General features: G+C 27.3%; 1 protein-coding gene across 2 annotated transcripts in view; it reads left to right on the forward strand.

The window, feature by feature from the left end:
• The first annotated feature begins 7,213 nt into the window (after positions 1-7,213).
• The window catches only part of LOC114133003 (tyrosine-protein kinase transmembrane receptor Ror-like), a 44,316-nt gene continuing 34,723 nt past the window's right edge, over positions 7,214-16,806 (forward strand). Inside the window, exon 1 of one of the 2 annotated variants that reach the window (XM_050206367.1) lies at positions 7,214-7,934. In XM_050206367.1, coding sequence (XP_050062324.1) covers positions 7,901-7,934 — 34 coding nt within the window. In that variant the 5' untranslated portion in view covers positions 7,214-7,900. The remainder of the gene's footprint in view (positions 7,935-16,806) is intronic. The other variant, XM_027998618.2, reaches the window with a different exon arrangement.

A 16,806-nucleotide genomic window follows, 5' to 3' on the forward strand; every position in this document is an offset into this window, starting at 1 on the left:
TGTTTCAAGTATCTACCTACAATTTTGTAATATTTTTCGCAATATACTTAAACGATAAATAGTAGACAATCGTTATGCAAATTGCGGAATTTGAGAACTCAGCAATAAAAATAGGAAATATTGCGCAAAGCTAATTTTGTAAAATATTACCGACTTGCGAATTCATTACGATGACGGAAGATTTATAGAAAATTATATTAATGAGGTCACAGAAGTTTGTGCACTAATCGCGGTTGCTGTATCATAGATAAATTGTCATCATGTATACGTATGAATCACAGTATTAGTACTTCTTAAAAAATATAATAAAATATATTTTACGATGGAGATTAAATTATTTAGTATAGTTACAGTGCGCAAATATAGGTATTTTAAGACACCCATCTGGGAATCAATAGCGTAAATATTTCTTCCATCAAATTTTTCAAAAAACGGAAATTGTTACTTGAATTTCGGTCTTACAGGTTTTTTGTAAGAAAATGAATAATTTGTTTTACCTTTCTCGAAATAATTTCATAAGTTTTCCACACATATACATATATATTTTCAATATTATATTTGAGATTTGGATTTTCTTGAGTTATAAACAAATATATTATGACATGAACAAAATTATGTGGTAAATAAAATTGTGTTGAAAAATATTCATGAAAAGGTTCTGATCCGTTCGTATAGTTCTTGGGCTTACCATTTATATATATCGCATTATTATACGGATATTAGATATCAGATACACATTGGCGGAGCTAAGGAATAAACCCTACTGAATTTACCACTTGAAACTGACTTGATATGAGTACAAAAGCTTGCAATTTATTTATAATTGTTCATAAAATATATTATTAGCTAATAATCAAATATAACCTATCTATAATATTATATGTGTCCATAGATATTATTATATTCATCCTAACCAGTTATGCCGGTATTTATATGAGCTAATACTAATGTTTTTAACATGAGTTGTATTTTATACACGTAAATTATAAAAATGAAGGAAAAAAAACCAATGACTTTAGCCGCTCCAACTTAGTGTATTAAGCTCTACTCGAGTGCATCTACTATTATTCGTACTAATGATAACACAATATAATATCATATTCTGCAAGTATTTCAGTAAATCACCTTTTTAGTAGTATCTAATTTATTTACAAAAAAAAAATATGATTTCTACGCTAAATTTTCTGTTTATTAACCAATTTTATTAGTATGTGGATGAAAAAATATATGATCGTTTTTTCAGAAAATATGAACGTATTTATAATTATTTATATTTTATTTACGTATTACCTTATAATGATTAATGCTAAATAACACTAATAACACTATAACGTATATTTAATTACAATGTGTAAATATTATGGATATAAATTAAGCATAAACAAAAATAAATAATACATAAGAATTATAATTAATTAGTAGCTCTAGGTCAGGGCTTGAAAACGGTTTCAAAATCAATTTTAAAAACCGGTATAAACCGTTTTAAAACCGAAACTATAAGCAAAAACGAAACCTAAAAAAATGAATAGCTACCAGTATTATGTAATCAAAAATGAAACCGAAAAAATTTGGATACCAGTATTAAATTCAAAATTGAAATAGGAAAAAAATTGGAAACCGTTATTTAATTTTAATTTTTTAAAATAAGTTTTAATTTAAGTTTTCAAATTTTAAATAAAGGTATTTTTTTTTTTTTTAATTAACGTGTTTTTAAATACGTAAATTTCATTAATACGTCCATGATATCGTAATTACAATTTTAATAATCATTTCATTATTTGAAATATTATTAGTTGTTTCATTAATATTTAATAGCTAATGATTTAATTATTAGGGTGATTATATCCCGGGTAGTTGACGGCTATTGACATTGTTCTATTTAGGGGCGCATTTTTTACAAGATTTGTTCTACTAATTAGTAGGTAAAAAATTGTATCTTAAAGTCGGGTATTATCAAGATCACAGATGATGAATCGTTTTAGTGGGTAGGGTACATAGATGTTAATTAATCACAAATAAATTGACAACTTGATATTGAATAATTTACTAATAAGTCTGTAGGTACTCATGAAGCGGATGTGTAATATTTAGATGATATCAAGATTCCGCGCTTTACCTTTATAAATAGTATAGGGAGACCGGGCAATAGCATCATATTTAAAAATCTAAAACTATATTGTAATGCTAAATTGTAGGTGTACTATATGTTTAAATTCATACTATACGTTTGCGTTTTCAAACTGTTAACTAAAATAGGGATTGTGTCCTAATCATACATTATTATGTAATATATTGTTAGTTGTTACCTATGCATTTGAAATGTTATTTCGATAATTCAAACGAAAAAAGGACTTTATCGCACATAATTTTATGATGCATACACTATGCACCCAATTTCGAATTTCGAAAGCTTCATCGTGTTTCGAAAAAACTGTAATAACGATTAAAGTTACCACACGCGGCCGTCTCGTATACAAACACTAATCCAGGCTTAGTGTTATAGTCGTAACTCGTAGTAGTCAGAGGGCCCGTGTGGAGGGTTGGTATATAATAACTGCACGTAATGATATAATAAAAATACATCGTAGACGGTGAATTCGACTCGTTCTGCTCAATAGGTATAACCATAAACTGTTCCACCGGCCGGTATTATTATTATTATCATTACAATAAACGAAAAAACTGACGTAGGGAGCTAACAGCTAACTCCCTTCCTGACTTACCCTATTAGAAAGAACAATATGATAATCTTAATATCTTAAAATAACTTTAAAAAAAATTATACACACATCATATACGTATATTTTAACATACAATCATAAAGGCTCGTGCCGAAACCTATGTCGTTTTGTCTTTTGCTAGTGATTTATATTATGTTATATACTTTATATTTTACGGAAATAATTTAGGACTATTAGTTATTACTTAATATTTTTAACGGCATAACAATAATATTTTATATGTTTATCAGCAATCGAGCACTTCTAATTGATAGCACCAAATCACTCTTTGTTTTTGGTATTAACGACCTCTATGACCATCCGATATACATCCAACCTTCTGTCCATCCCAGGCAGTTTCCCGCGTCTTCCGATCTGTTCTTCCGCCTAGCTCTTCTACATAATTCTTCCCACTAAATTGCTTTTATATAATATTATTGACCTATTTTATTATGACTTCTTCATTATAAATCTTCACACGGCAGAAAATAATCGCTCACATAGATACATTATAGCTAGTAGGTATTCTATAATATGAAAGCGTATGTTTACATAAAAATATTTTTATTTTTGTTAGTCCATATACATATGCGATATGCATAATCACAGGGTAGCTGAAATTCATTTTATATAATATATTGGAAGGTTACGTATTTAATTTTCAACGGACTGGCAGGGGGGAGGGATGACCACCCCAAAACAACTGCATTTTTGCCTATAATGTTATATTGTTATATTGAGGAACCTCGCACATATTAATACTGGACAACACATGTTAACTGCAGAACCGGACCCCCTGTGCGCCATTAAAAATATCGGTAGTTGAATAAGATAAGATAATTTTTGATATCAAATAACAACCATTACATTATAATAATATTGAACCATAATGTTATCGTTTATAGAATATAGATTATATATAGTTATTACTCATGGTTAAATCGTTGACTCAAAAATGTGTACGTTTACTCGTAGAGTCGTATTTTGTAAATGTTATATTTTTTATTGAAGAATTTCTAAACAAAATAATATGTATATTAATGTGTCATTTTTATGATTTTATTGCAGTGATGAACCTAACGGTTCCATGGTCTCTGGCATATTAAATAAGGTTTAAAGTGTAAAGAACAATTTTCAATAATATCCCGTAGTACAAATTATGAACGATTAAAATTAGTTTTATAAAAATTGAATCTGAGATGTTATTGAGGACAAAGGTTATTAATAATGTATTATCTTAAACTTAAGTACTAATGGATATATTGCTGGTTCTGAATCAACTTAACTTAAACCAGTTTATTATTAAATAAAATTATTTGTTTATTCTAATTCGATATAAATATACATATAGTATAACTGACGGTCGGTCATCTTAAGTACAATATTATAATGAGTAGGTATATGACATTATTAAAGGAAATATGCAAGTTTATTGACATAATATTATTAAAAGTATGAAAACCTAATTTATACAGTATTATAATCTGTTATAATACTTATATTTTAATTGATCAATACATCAAACTATTATTTTATTGAGACGCGGTATTATGACGTGTTTGTGTTATTACTTGTTGATAACACACCTGCAGCGATATTGTTTTGTAATTGATTTTTTTATATGTATATTAAACAAGTAAAATGAAACTCAGTATATAATTTAGCTGTAGAAAATGATATTATATTCCTTTTTTACTTACCATTTTCTACACTATAATATCTCTATCAAGTTACAGAATATAAAATCTTTAATTTTGAATTTTTTATAAATTTAATAATATTCAATATTACATGAGTCACATAGAAACACACAGATACACATAATATAATACAACTTATAATGTCATAGGTTTATTATAATTTAATATAAACTACACTATATAATTAACAATGCAGTTGCAGTTGATATAACCGAAGTGGTTCAGTAAAGAATGTATTATGTACAAATAATACAATTATAATACTATTGCGTCGATAAAATTTACTCTATAATATATTTAAAGCGGTTTTTATAAATTTTAATTCCGCGAAACATAACGTATTTATAATTTGTTAGACTAACTTTGTGATTATCCATTTTAATTAGAAACTAAATTATTTATATTTTATATAATATTATAGATTTACAGCTTTATATTAATTACACGATGATGATCCTATTTCGGTACGACAATGTTGATATGTATAACACGAGAAATGTGATTTTCTTTATAAATATCCAAAGTATGGACTTTTTTAAATTTTTGCGATATTCATGAATTACTCTTTTTAATAATATGTCATACCATAACAACGTCAACGTGAAATGTATTTAAAACGGTATGCAAATCAGTTTATTTTTGGTATGTTTAAACTGCATATTTCAAAAAGTATTTGTGTATAGTATATATGTAGGTACTTTGGAAAAATGAGGGATCAACAAGATATTCACGTCAACAAGCAAACGTGTTAAGGTAGTTTATTATTAAAAACAATGACAATTTTGTTATTGTCGTTGAAGACGTATAGTAAAATATATAGGTTTTATAAATATGGTAGGTACACGAAGTTAAACTTATAGATACTCGTACTTTATACATAATAATATATCATAATCATAATTATCTATATAATATTATACTTCGATTTGATAATTATATTTGTGGCAAAAAGTTTTATTCAAAGACGCGTTTTTTAATTATTTTAGAATTTTAGATGGAACCGCGGTAAAGAAATTTCGAATAATAAAAATATTTCCTTCAATATTTTTATTTTAAGTTTCTATAAAATATATTTTTCGGCATTCTCGACCTTTATTTATATATATATATGTAACCCTTCGGTTTACTTATTTATTCCTGCGACCTTTTTTTTATATCTAAATATACAATCCTGTAGTCGGATTTATCCCTCAAATATGTACTCGTTCACGTTTTGTAATTTACTGAGAATATCGATTTTTGTTGGCTTTTATATATGTATAGTACATTTTGTGTTTATTTTTTACTTTTAGGAAAATGTTTTTTATATTTTTGTTTTAATAAAGTAAGCACTAAACAACTAATAAAATGTTTTAAATATTATAAAAAAGTAAGCACCTAGTAATAATAACAGTTATTATTATTATTATTATCATCATTGTATACATTAGTTGAGAACAAAATATTGAAAAAAAACTTAAATTTAATGACTTGGCCGATGTTTTTAATGCCGTACTGTATTTAACTATTATCAACTGCTGACAAGTGACAACTTTACCACATTTGCATTTAAATATAGTAATAATTATTACCAAGAACGTTCTTTATAAAAACTAAATATTTTTATCGAGAAAACTGAAGTGGTTTCCTAATACATGCAAATCCTAAATATTAAATTAAATCATAACATTTTATCAGTATTATAATTTGACATTTTTTCCTTATCCAAACTCATCATTCGTAACTTCGCGACACAACGGGGCCTTGGCTATTATATTATAATAATTATTTAAAGTCAGGTTGGAGAAAAATGAAAATATTTACAGACGAATACAACAATTTTCATTTATAGAAGTATATTATACATTATTATACATTATACATTCATCACATGCGTCACGGATCCACCAACACTCATATGTGATTATTAATTAGTCGGAACGCCTATGTATTTTAAAGATTTAGAGACTCGAGGGTAGGGCGAAATAATAATAAATAAAAAAAAAACCCAAAACGATCAACCCTAAGACACTCCTATGTCGTTCAAACGCCTCTGCCAATTATACATATAATATGATTGTTATACATTTAGTCGCGTCGTGTACTCCGGCGAGGGTGGTTAAGTGTATGTAATGGGTGTATACTGTATATATATATATATTATACTCTACGAACCGTGTAGAAGCCGAGGTGAGATATTTTAACAAATTATATACGTATATGTTGCAACGACTTATAAGAGGCCGCGTGTGTTGTCTTCACGTGTTATGGCAAATTTGTTTTCGGCACTAAGATTTCGTGTCGTTCACAGTATAATTAAGACGTTGTCGTACACACTCAAAATTAGCTCTTATTAAATTTAAATTTAAAAATTAAAAAAAAGGAAAAGCGACGTTTACTAACACACACACACAGGTAACGTTTATACCTTTATACAGTGTACAGCGGCAGCAACGGTGGGAGTAGGAATTGGTGCAGCAAACAGGGGCGGCTGTACGTGTGGTGGTGGTGGCGGTTGTAGAAACAGCGGGATAATATCATATGTGTAATGTGTATATTATATATAAATTGTAGGAACACAATATATATATATATATATATTAAAACGCAACGGCGAAGGCGGCGTATTAAGTAAGCGCGGCATCGTACACACACACGCCCCCACCCCCACCGATGACAGTTATAATCGTTTCGAAAAGAACGACAACAACATATAGTAATACATAAAAACGCCATTACAATGATCGATGCGCGCGACTACAACATAATATTATAGGCTGTTCGATCGTGAACTCTCACATGTGAGGTAGACCGCCACCGATCGCCACTGATGATTCACAGTCCGTGTCCATCGGCCGTTTTCAGCACTACATTATAATATATATATACACACACACCATAACAATTTATCATCGATATCATTATTCCGCGTACAGATGCTGTTATACGTACCTACCTGTAAGCGTGCAAACCAACTCTTCGGATAGTATAATAATAATAATAAAAAAAGAAAAATAATAATAATAATATACCTATATAGTTATTTAATCGAGATAACGCGTCGTTTACAATAACAACACAATATTATCATACGTCGATAAATAAGCGATAAAATAAGTAAAAGAAACCGTTTCGATCGGCCCGGGCGATCAGTTCGACGTGATCTCGCCCGCGATGCGTTGCTGTAGACGCCGCGCGAACAATCGAATGCAGTGCCAATTGTAAAACGTTTCGAATTTCGTTTTAGCCGTTTATGCAGTTTTATGTTTTTAATTTTTTTTCCCTCACACTGATTCGTTTTGTTGTCGTCAATTTTTATTTTATAATTATTTCGGTCGATTTTCCGTGTAGCGACCGGACGCGCAGTGAAATGCGTCAAGTCGATTTCCAGACTGCGATGCCAGTGAAAAACAAAATAGCAATTCCGATTCTGCAGTAACCGCTGTATCGCTTTTGATTTTGCGTTCGAGCACCAGAAAATTGACTCCCGTTCCTGTCATCATGTATATCAGACACCAGAAAAGATCTGCGAAAGGTCAGTATTCCTCTAATAATATTATTATTAGTGTGTACAAATAATAAAATATTTTTCTATATTAATAGTGTTCCTACATCGGTTAGGTATTTCTTTTTTAAATCACACGATAAATAATCTATATTTTTAATATTTTTATGCACACCTTCTTTTATACTATTTATTTTCTTGTTTTTTTTTTTTTTTTTACCACCACTTTTTAATTTTTTGTTAAGCTTAATAATTATAAATCAATAAAATAAATTTAAATATTTTTTTATACTCCATTATAAAATTTGTATATTTCGCTTATTTTAACGGACAAATATTTGTTTAATCCGAATGCACGTCGTATTATAGATAGGCGCTCTGTGAAAAGTTTTGCAAACAAAATTAAATCAATTCTAGTATCTATATGCGTTTGTTTGTGTTGTTGGGTACACTATTATGTTATGTCTATATTATCGTACAACAAAATGTAAACTCGCTGTAGGTATATTCAGATATTATTGTTCACTATTAAATATATTACGGCGAGTAACGTCGAATATTGACCGTTTCAACTAAGTATTATAATATTCAACGATAGATATCGTAGTTTGCCTATATGATAAAAGAACCATTTAAAATATTTATAAATATTATTGACTTAAATCGAATCCATCAATGTATAATTACTTCAAAAGTTAATTAGGAATGTCATATCTATGTATTATGTACCTACCTACTCATATTAATTTAATATTATACATCTATAATGTCTAATAATTGTACATATTACTTATCGAATTATACGCACTAGTATTATCATACTTAAGCTTATAAAATCTATTAAACATAACATGTAATCCTATTACGATTTAAGATTTAACACATTCGCTGAGTAAAAAAAAAGTAAAGTGTCCTATCATATTATATTGATCATAATATTATTAATAAGTTAACATATTAATATATGTTACAACTTGGGTGCATTGGTAAAATTACATTGTTACATGCAGCCTAATATGTATACTGTACAAATTTGTTAGCTATTGTAACAGTATAACGTATTGTACATTGTATGTTGTCCATCAACGCTATCAAGAGATCAGAATCTAACTTTAATATAACAACTTAAATATTGTATTGTGTGGTTAAAAAGGTAAAAAATAACGAAATCGTACCTATGGATACAATAGGATAACAATTTAAATTATACGATTGATAAATAACAGTATAGTCAGTCAAGTATTGAATAGGTACCTATGTGTCAATGCTGATAGAAAAAAATGTTTCTTTGACAATATAATATTATAGTATAATACCTATAGGTACTTAGTATGCGATGAATATAATATAATTATTATTGAAATAACGAAAATAAAAAACCGTTTGAAAATATTCACATAAATATGAGTAGGCCGAGTTATAGGGATTTACATTTTACATGTAACAATAATAATTAATAATGACCAGTTACAAGGAATGGCAACGTACGATAAATAAAATATATACCAACTCTGAATGTCTAACGTTAAAACGTAGTCTCATTATAATCTTGCCTCACCGTTCTAATCCTTCATCCATAATATCAACTCTTATCTGTACAATATTGTTATTTTTCGAATTCGAGTGGAAAACAGTGCCTTATCAGTGGGCCGTGAACCCGTGCCCTCTGTTGTTATTAAGATTTTTTTTTCAAAACAGACGATGACGACAATGAACTTTTAATATTTTTTACGGTTTTTTACCGAACCACACCGACGCAGACCATTAAAATGTGGAGTAGGTACCTTTAGTGTACTATATACGCATATATATATGTATACATTATGTATATGTATATTGTATATATTATATTATGTACATTGTACGTGTTTTACCGGCCGTGCAATATTATATATTATTGTTACCAGCTTACCGCTGCTACTGACAATAATATACTACATAAAATGTTTATCATTCTGCACAAACGTATGTACCTACTATATTATAATAATGTTATATCTGTACAAAGACGCTGCTCGCGTATTGAATAATATATAATAATACCGCGCGGTGCTCATCGGACGTGTAAATTGGCCTACCATGCTTGGATAATTATAGGTATTACTGCAGTACACTGTTTTCAAGAATACTTTTTATAATTCTGTTTTTAACGTTTAGATAAATACATTTTTTTTCATTATCATATTATACCCAATCGACCAACACGCTAGAGTCTAATAATATTATTAATTAAAAATATAGCTAAATAAATTTATATACCGTCAATTGGTTTATTATTATTAAATAATACTATTTATTTTAACACACGTTTACGATCGACCATTCCGATAAAAAAATCATTAATTATCAAGTCCAGGCTGATAGGACTACTGTATTCAACTAACTAATATAATATATTATTTATAATATCAAATCGTATAAAATAAAGGAATAGATATATTATAAGACCGTCGCAGCAACATTTTTTGTAATTTAATTATAAGAATCTATAGTTTGCTAACCACTAACCATATTATTTATAATATTCATATCGATTGACCAATATTCTGGTTAGAGTTTCACTTTTATTTATCATATCGTCATGCTATGTTCAATACATTTCTATAATTTGTTATAGGTATTCATGGATAAAAAATATGTAGTAAATTGAAATTATTACGATTTTGAGGATTCTATATACCTATGCCTATATCAAATTATTATCGTGTACCAAGACAGTAGCATTCAAAATAAATTGTGGTAGTATGATTGCTATTCTAAAGTATTTTAATAAACATATACATATTATTTTTTTAGTACCTAGTTAGGCACTGAAGTTTTTCATGAATATTCTGACATTAGTACTTATATTTATATATAAGTAGTCAAGTATAGGCGTATAGCCAATCAAACTGCAGTTGGTTAACTTTTTAATATACACTACCTAGTATTATTATAGAGGCAATAGTATTGTATGTTATGTTTCGTTTACTTATACGTATATTATTCGTGATGAATAGAGTTATCCTTGTATTCATTATTTTGTCCTGATCCTGAAATCGTCGAGAAGGAAATTGGACTATATACCGATATTTTATATACATGGCACAAACAACGAAACTGTGTCTTTTATAAAAAAAAAAAAAATAATGTAGGTATTAGGTTATTCGTGTAGGTAGATGATAAATACAATGTAAACACTAAAAATAGTTTTGACAAATGTATCCACGGAACGTAGGTAAATAGTGATCATATTATGTAACGGTTGTCGGATACTGATTAAACAACAATGATTGTGGTTTTTTTGATCGCTGCGACACGCGACGGAAAAAATATTTTAATGATGATATAACGAGCAAATAATTTCTTTGGCATTATTCGTATCCAATTTAGTTACTATTAAAACGTCGTTGACATTTATTCGAACTATAGACATCGATTAGATTTTCTCTCTGTTAAAAACTGTCAAGAATTGTTTGATATTACTCAGCAATAAATTATCGTTTTTGTTTTTTTTGTCATACGCGAATCAATAGATACTAAAATAACACACACTAATAATGTGCGTTTATCATATTATATTATAATACTCTGTTTTCGAATAGTTTTGTTATTTTGTAATGTTTTTCGTTGTTGATAAGTGTTTGTTAAATTAGAAGACAACATATTTTCACAAATAATGGATACCTAATCTAGGGTTCAACGTCGATTTTCTTTCTTTTCAGAGCTAAATTTTGTAGTGACATAAATCTATCTACTTTTACATTTTCTAAGTACATATTATTTTTGTGATAAAACTATTCACAGTTTTACATTACTTACCTACTATTGTCATCTGATATTATTATCTATGCAATTACAAAGTTAAAATTATATTATAAATTGTAGATTATATTAAAATTATATTAAAATTTTGGTCTGTTATTTCATTAATTTTGAATTTAAAATGCTCTTCGTTTTAGAATAACCTGACAATACTATACTAAGAGATTTTTTTTTACATTTCCGTGTACTTACGTATATATAACTGTATTCTGGGAAGTTTTAAGTATATATATTAATATTATAATCATTGGTCATTGCACAAAATCTTCTCTGTATAAGGATTTCTTAATTAGGTTTTAAAATTTTTATAATTTACACATCATGTTTTATACAATTTAAATATCTTTATAACTATAAGCCATAAGGACATCGTATACTTCGATTTCATGCTCCTATACATCAAATTGATTAATAATTAGAGTATATTTTATACGATTCTAATCTAAACAGACAATATCATTATTGAATAATAATTGTTTTTCGGTAATTTTACAAGAGATAGTTTAGGTATAATTAATGAAACGTGTGTAGATACTCTTGAAAATTGTTTTAACATATTTTTTTTTCTTGGCATAAATAACATTAATTCTCAGTTACCTATAATTTAACTAAAACGAAGGTATATTAAATTATAAAAGTGTAAAGTTTAATAACTATGCAAAAAAAAATATGTTAATATTATAAAAACGTAAAAATACAAACAAACATTTATGAATATACTATACTACTAACACAAATTAAAGCTTAACATTAATAATATAAATAAGATATATGAGAGAAAATTATTGATACTAATACGATGTAATTATGTAATTATATGAACAATTTATTACTTTATATATACCTAATTTAACATAACAGTATATGTCCAGTTATTTCAGTACCATACTTAGAATTTTTTAACAGAATAAAGTGGAAATATCATATATTATAATAAAACGTTTTTCTAGCTTTTACTGAATTTTGAATAATGTTTATTATTATTATTATTATTGTAGGTATCACTAAATAATGTATGTTAATTAAATAATTGTACATAATATAACATAAATACATTTTTGAAAAAGCTTAAGTATTTTAAAATTTACATTAAGGCAAATAGAAGCTAATCTGTCATAGTCTTAAGTACTTTTTAACCAAACCAACTTAAGAGTAATGGGCGGGTATAGCAAACTTGACAGGAATCCTGGAACCAAAAAATAAATAAATATCAAGTGGAGATTTACATTTTATATCTCTCGTCTTCCACACCGTTCAATGTTCATAAATTACCGATGTAAACCGAACATAATGAAATATTTAATTGCATTAATAAGCTACTTGTATATTGTAATGTTGTTTGAGTTTAATTTCATAAATACTTTTTTAAAAGTTTATTGAACAAACTAAATACAATGACTGTTTTTTGTTTAATAGAACTCACAGACATAAGGCATAACACGATTCTTATTAACTGTTAAAATACTCAAATAAAATATTCTCATCGAAGAAAGATGCACGAAATTTAAACTTAAATTAAAAAAATAATTCATTGTTCTAGATGGATAATTAAAAAAAAAACTGCCCACACCTTCTTAACGCTTTCTGCAGTAATGTACCGATCGACAAAAGAAAAAACGGAGCGGTATTTAAATGATTTTAATTAGTTTATTTTGTATTTATAATACCTATACCGACGATGTTCAAATAAATTAGTAATGTATCATTGTCAGAATCTTTCTCGGTTGATTATTCCAACACTTAGATTAATTTTTAGTTATTTTTACCCCTTTATTTTGTTTTCATTATTCGGGGCGCACATAATATTGAAAAAAAAAGCAAGCAATAAACATTATTTAATAATTAGATTTTTAATTTATCGAGAAATTTAAAGATCGGAAAATAAATGAGGAAAAAATATATACATAAAAATATAGGTACAATAATCGTTCAAATAGTTATATAATATTTTGTTTTTATAAAAGGCGTTCGTTCCTGTATATTAAATTAATCGATTCATTATAAATTATAATACATATAGGACATGGAAACACGGCAATATTGTAAGTATGTTATTATTGTAATCATTCTGGATGGAATAACAAATACGGGTAAGAATAATATTACTATTCAAAGAGTTTGGCCGCGGGCAAACTATTAAGACCTTTTTAGCTGGTGCGTATCAGCGTTTGATGTTATGCGTATACAACATTCGTAAGCAATTATCATAGTGACCACGGCAAGGTAAAATGTAGATAGCACGTCGAGAATAATATACTCCAGAGTTAGGTATATTCCCGACGTAGGTACGACGGGCGGTCTAACCGTCTTTTGAAAAAAATAAGAGAGAAACGTTATAGGATGAACGTCGTCGATGCCGTCCCTATACCGAACGTGGTTAATATTATGACTATATAACAGTAGTAGGACGTAGGTATTTACATTTATACACCTCGTCGCTGCGCCGCGCCGTCAAGGGTGAAACCGACCAACTGTGTACGCGGCTCGTAAAGGGGTATTCCGATGGCAATAGTAATAATAATAATAATAAGAATTGTTATATTATTTTTAAAACAAATGTTCGATGTCTAAAAACGGAAGCAACGCGTTCGGTTGAGCAACAAAACTCATATATTTTACGTTATTTTAATTTTTTTTTTCTCCCGCCAATAATCCAGTCAGTGTATCCACACGATAACAACAGTCAACAAATTAACGATCCATCATTTTTCGTACATTTGTTGATAAGTGCAGCGTGTCGCTCGGAATAAAATTACCTACTTGTTTTTATTTTATATTTCTCTTGTTAAATTATTAACGCAATCAAAAGTTGTGTAAATATTCGGTTGTATAAGATATTATTATAATATTTAAATATCACAATTTTGATAATGAACAAAATTATTTCAAGTCACAATGACATTTTTTTTTATTTATAAATACGTTTTAAAATCTAATCATTATTTTAAAATCTATTAATGTTGTTAAGTATAAATATTTTCTGTGTGTTTATTTAGTGTACTTTATTTACATAATTAAACGAAATTATAAATTATTAAGTTTATGAGATTAAATAGTACCTAAATATATATATATATATATATATATATATAAATAATTAGTCTTATCGTTAGTTACAAAATGTCTTTCAACATTATAGTCCCCTCGAGTAATTTAATTTCCTGTTTAATCTTATTATTTGATATAGGTACCTATAGGAAATCTGAAGGTATTTTTCTTAAAGAATAAGCTATGTGCTCTGCACAAGTATTAGTTATGGATAATTAATTGAAATTATAAATTTATTAATATTATTAATTTAAACAACGTGAAAAAATGTATTAAAAAAAAAAAGGTATTCGAGAGTTGAAGAATGGTTATATTGGACACTCTGTATAAGGTTTAGTTATAATATGTATAATTATTTATGTATACATATAAATATTTATTCAATTAAAATACTATTAGTTTCAAATGTGACCAATAAATCCAATATTGCTGTAGCAAATAATTCAATTAAACTGTTGAATGCTAATGCCCAAATACATTAACATATATCAGAGTTCAATAATGTTGATAATTTTTATCAGATGAATATATTATTAACTTAACTAGCGAATATTTTGCAGTTATTATAAAACTATACATTTTCTATTATTATACTTATCTGTATTTATTACGATCTTCGATGCATGAAATATTTATCGTTTCGCATAAAAAAAACTTCTAGTTCATCTTTTTTTTATGTACCTATAAATATAATTTTAAATAAAAATAACCGTTATCATAAAAGTAATTAATTCCCGTTCAAAAAAAAAAAAACAGTTCTAATTCACTGAATTAAACAATTTACAAGGGCATTGAGATTTATTGTTGAGCACTCGTTTTACTTCACTCACCTCTGGATGAGATAGTGTATTATTAACTGCGCTCAATATCATTTATGTTGAGGAAAGAGATGGGAATGTAGGTATATATAGTATTCTCGTACCCACCCTAAGCAAATTTTATTTTTTATTTTTTTATTAACTATTATCAGTAAAAACTTGATTTTCAATTAATATGTTGGTTTTATCATGCTAAAAAAATATTATTAAATAAACATAACTGATATATTGTATAGGTTATAGGTAAATAAAAAGTGTATTATTACGTTATAATAATTGGCTTTGCATCAGAATTGCTCAAATCTCGACCTTGATAAATGTTTGCAGGTTACGCCATCACTATTAAATTATAGGTATCTATTATAGTTAAGAAAAATCAAAACTAAATTTGAAAATCTGAATCAACTCATTAGAAAAACAGTAGTACTCTGTTATGACATTAGGTTAACAAAATAAATAAATTAATATATTAGGTATCATAATTTGTTAAAAATCGGCATGCTATAATTTGCAAAAGCTCCAAAAATTATAAAAAAATGTTGAACCTCTTAATTAACAAATATATTTTTTTTAATTGTTTATATAATATGGTATGGCCAATATATACTTGTTTATCAGTTTTTTAGATTTCGAAACGATAATACTAATAACTCGATGTTACACGTCGTGTATTGACCACAGCAATGATATTAGTCTTGTATAGTAGACAGGGATACTTCATAGATGATATTTAAGTAGACTAAGTAAAGTGTACTACGAGTTAAGATTGGTTTATTTATGTGTATGTGTATGAGAAAGAGAGATAGAGAGACGGAGAAAAGGTTAGCATAATAATAAAATTAATAAATATAATTTGTACGCAATGAAAGTTTTGAAAAATAATAAGGTTTAATTTTGAAGAAATATGAGCTAGCATAGAATTATTACGGTGCATTACTTGAAATAATTAGAGAGCCAAATTTAGAGTATAAACACATCACTATTTTGCTCCAAAATACTGGGTAAACAAAAAAAATCAATTGACTTAAGAAATTGCTCAACATCAGTAGTATCTACAGTCTCAATTTGTTCTTAATTGTAGTATTATTTGCAGAAAGATAAAATACGACAGCGTTCCCATGGGAAAACAGTAAAACTATGCAATTATAGAAATTGATTTTTAAAAATTTACTACTTATAAAAGTAAATAATTAATTTGTTTATACTTTATAGGGCTTTGATTTTTAAATAAA

This window comes from Aphis gossypii, chromosome X (assembly GCF_020184175.1).
Source record: "Aphis gossypii isolate Hap1 chromosome X, ASM2018417v2, whole genome shotgun sequence".
Lineage (NCBI taxonomy): Eukaryota > Metazoa > Arthropoda > Insecta > Hemiptera > Aphididae > Aphis > Aphis gossypii.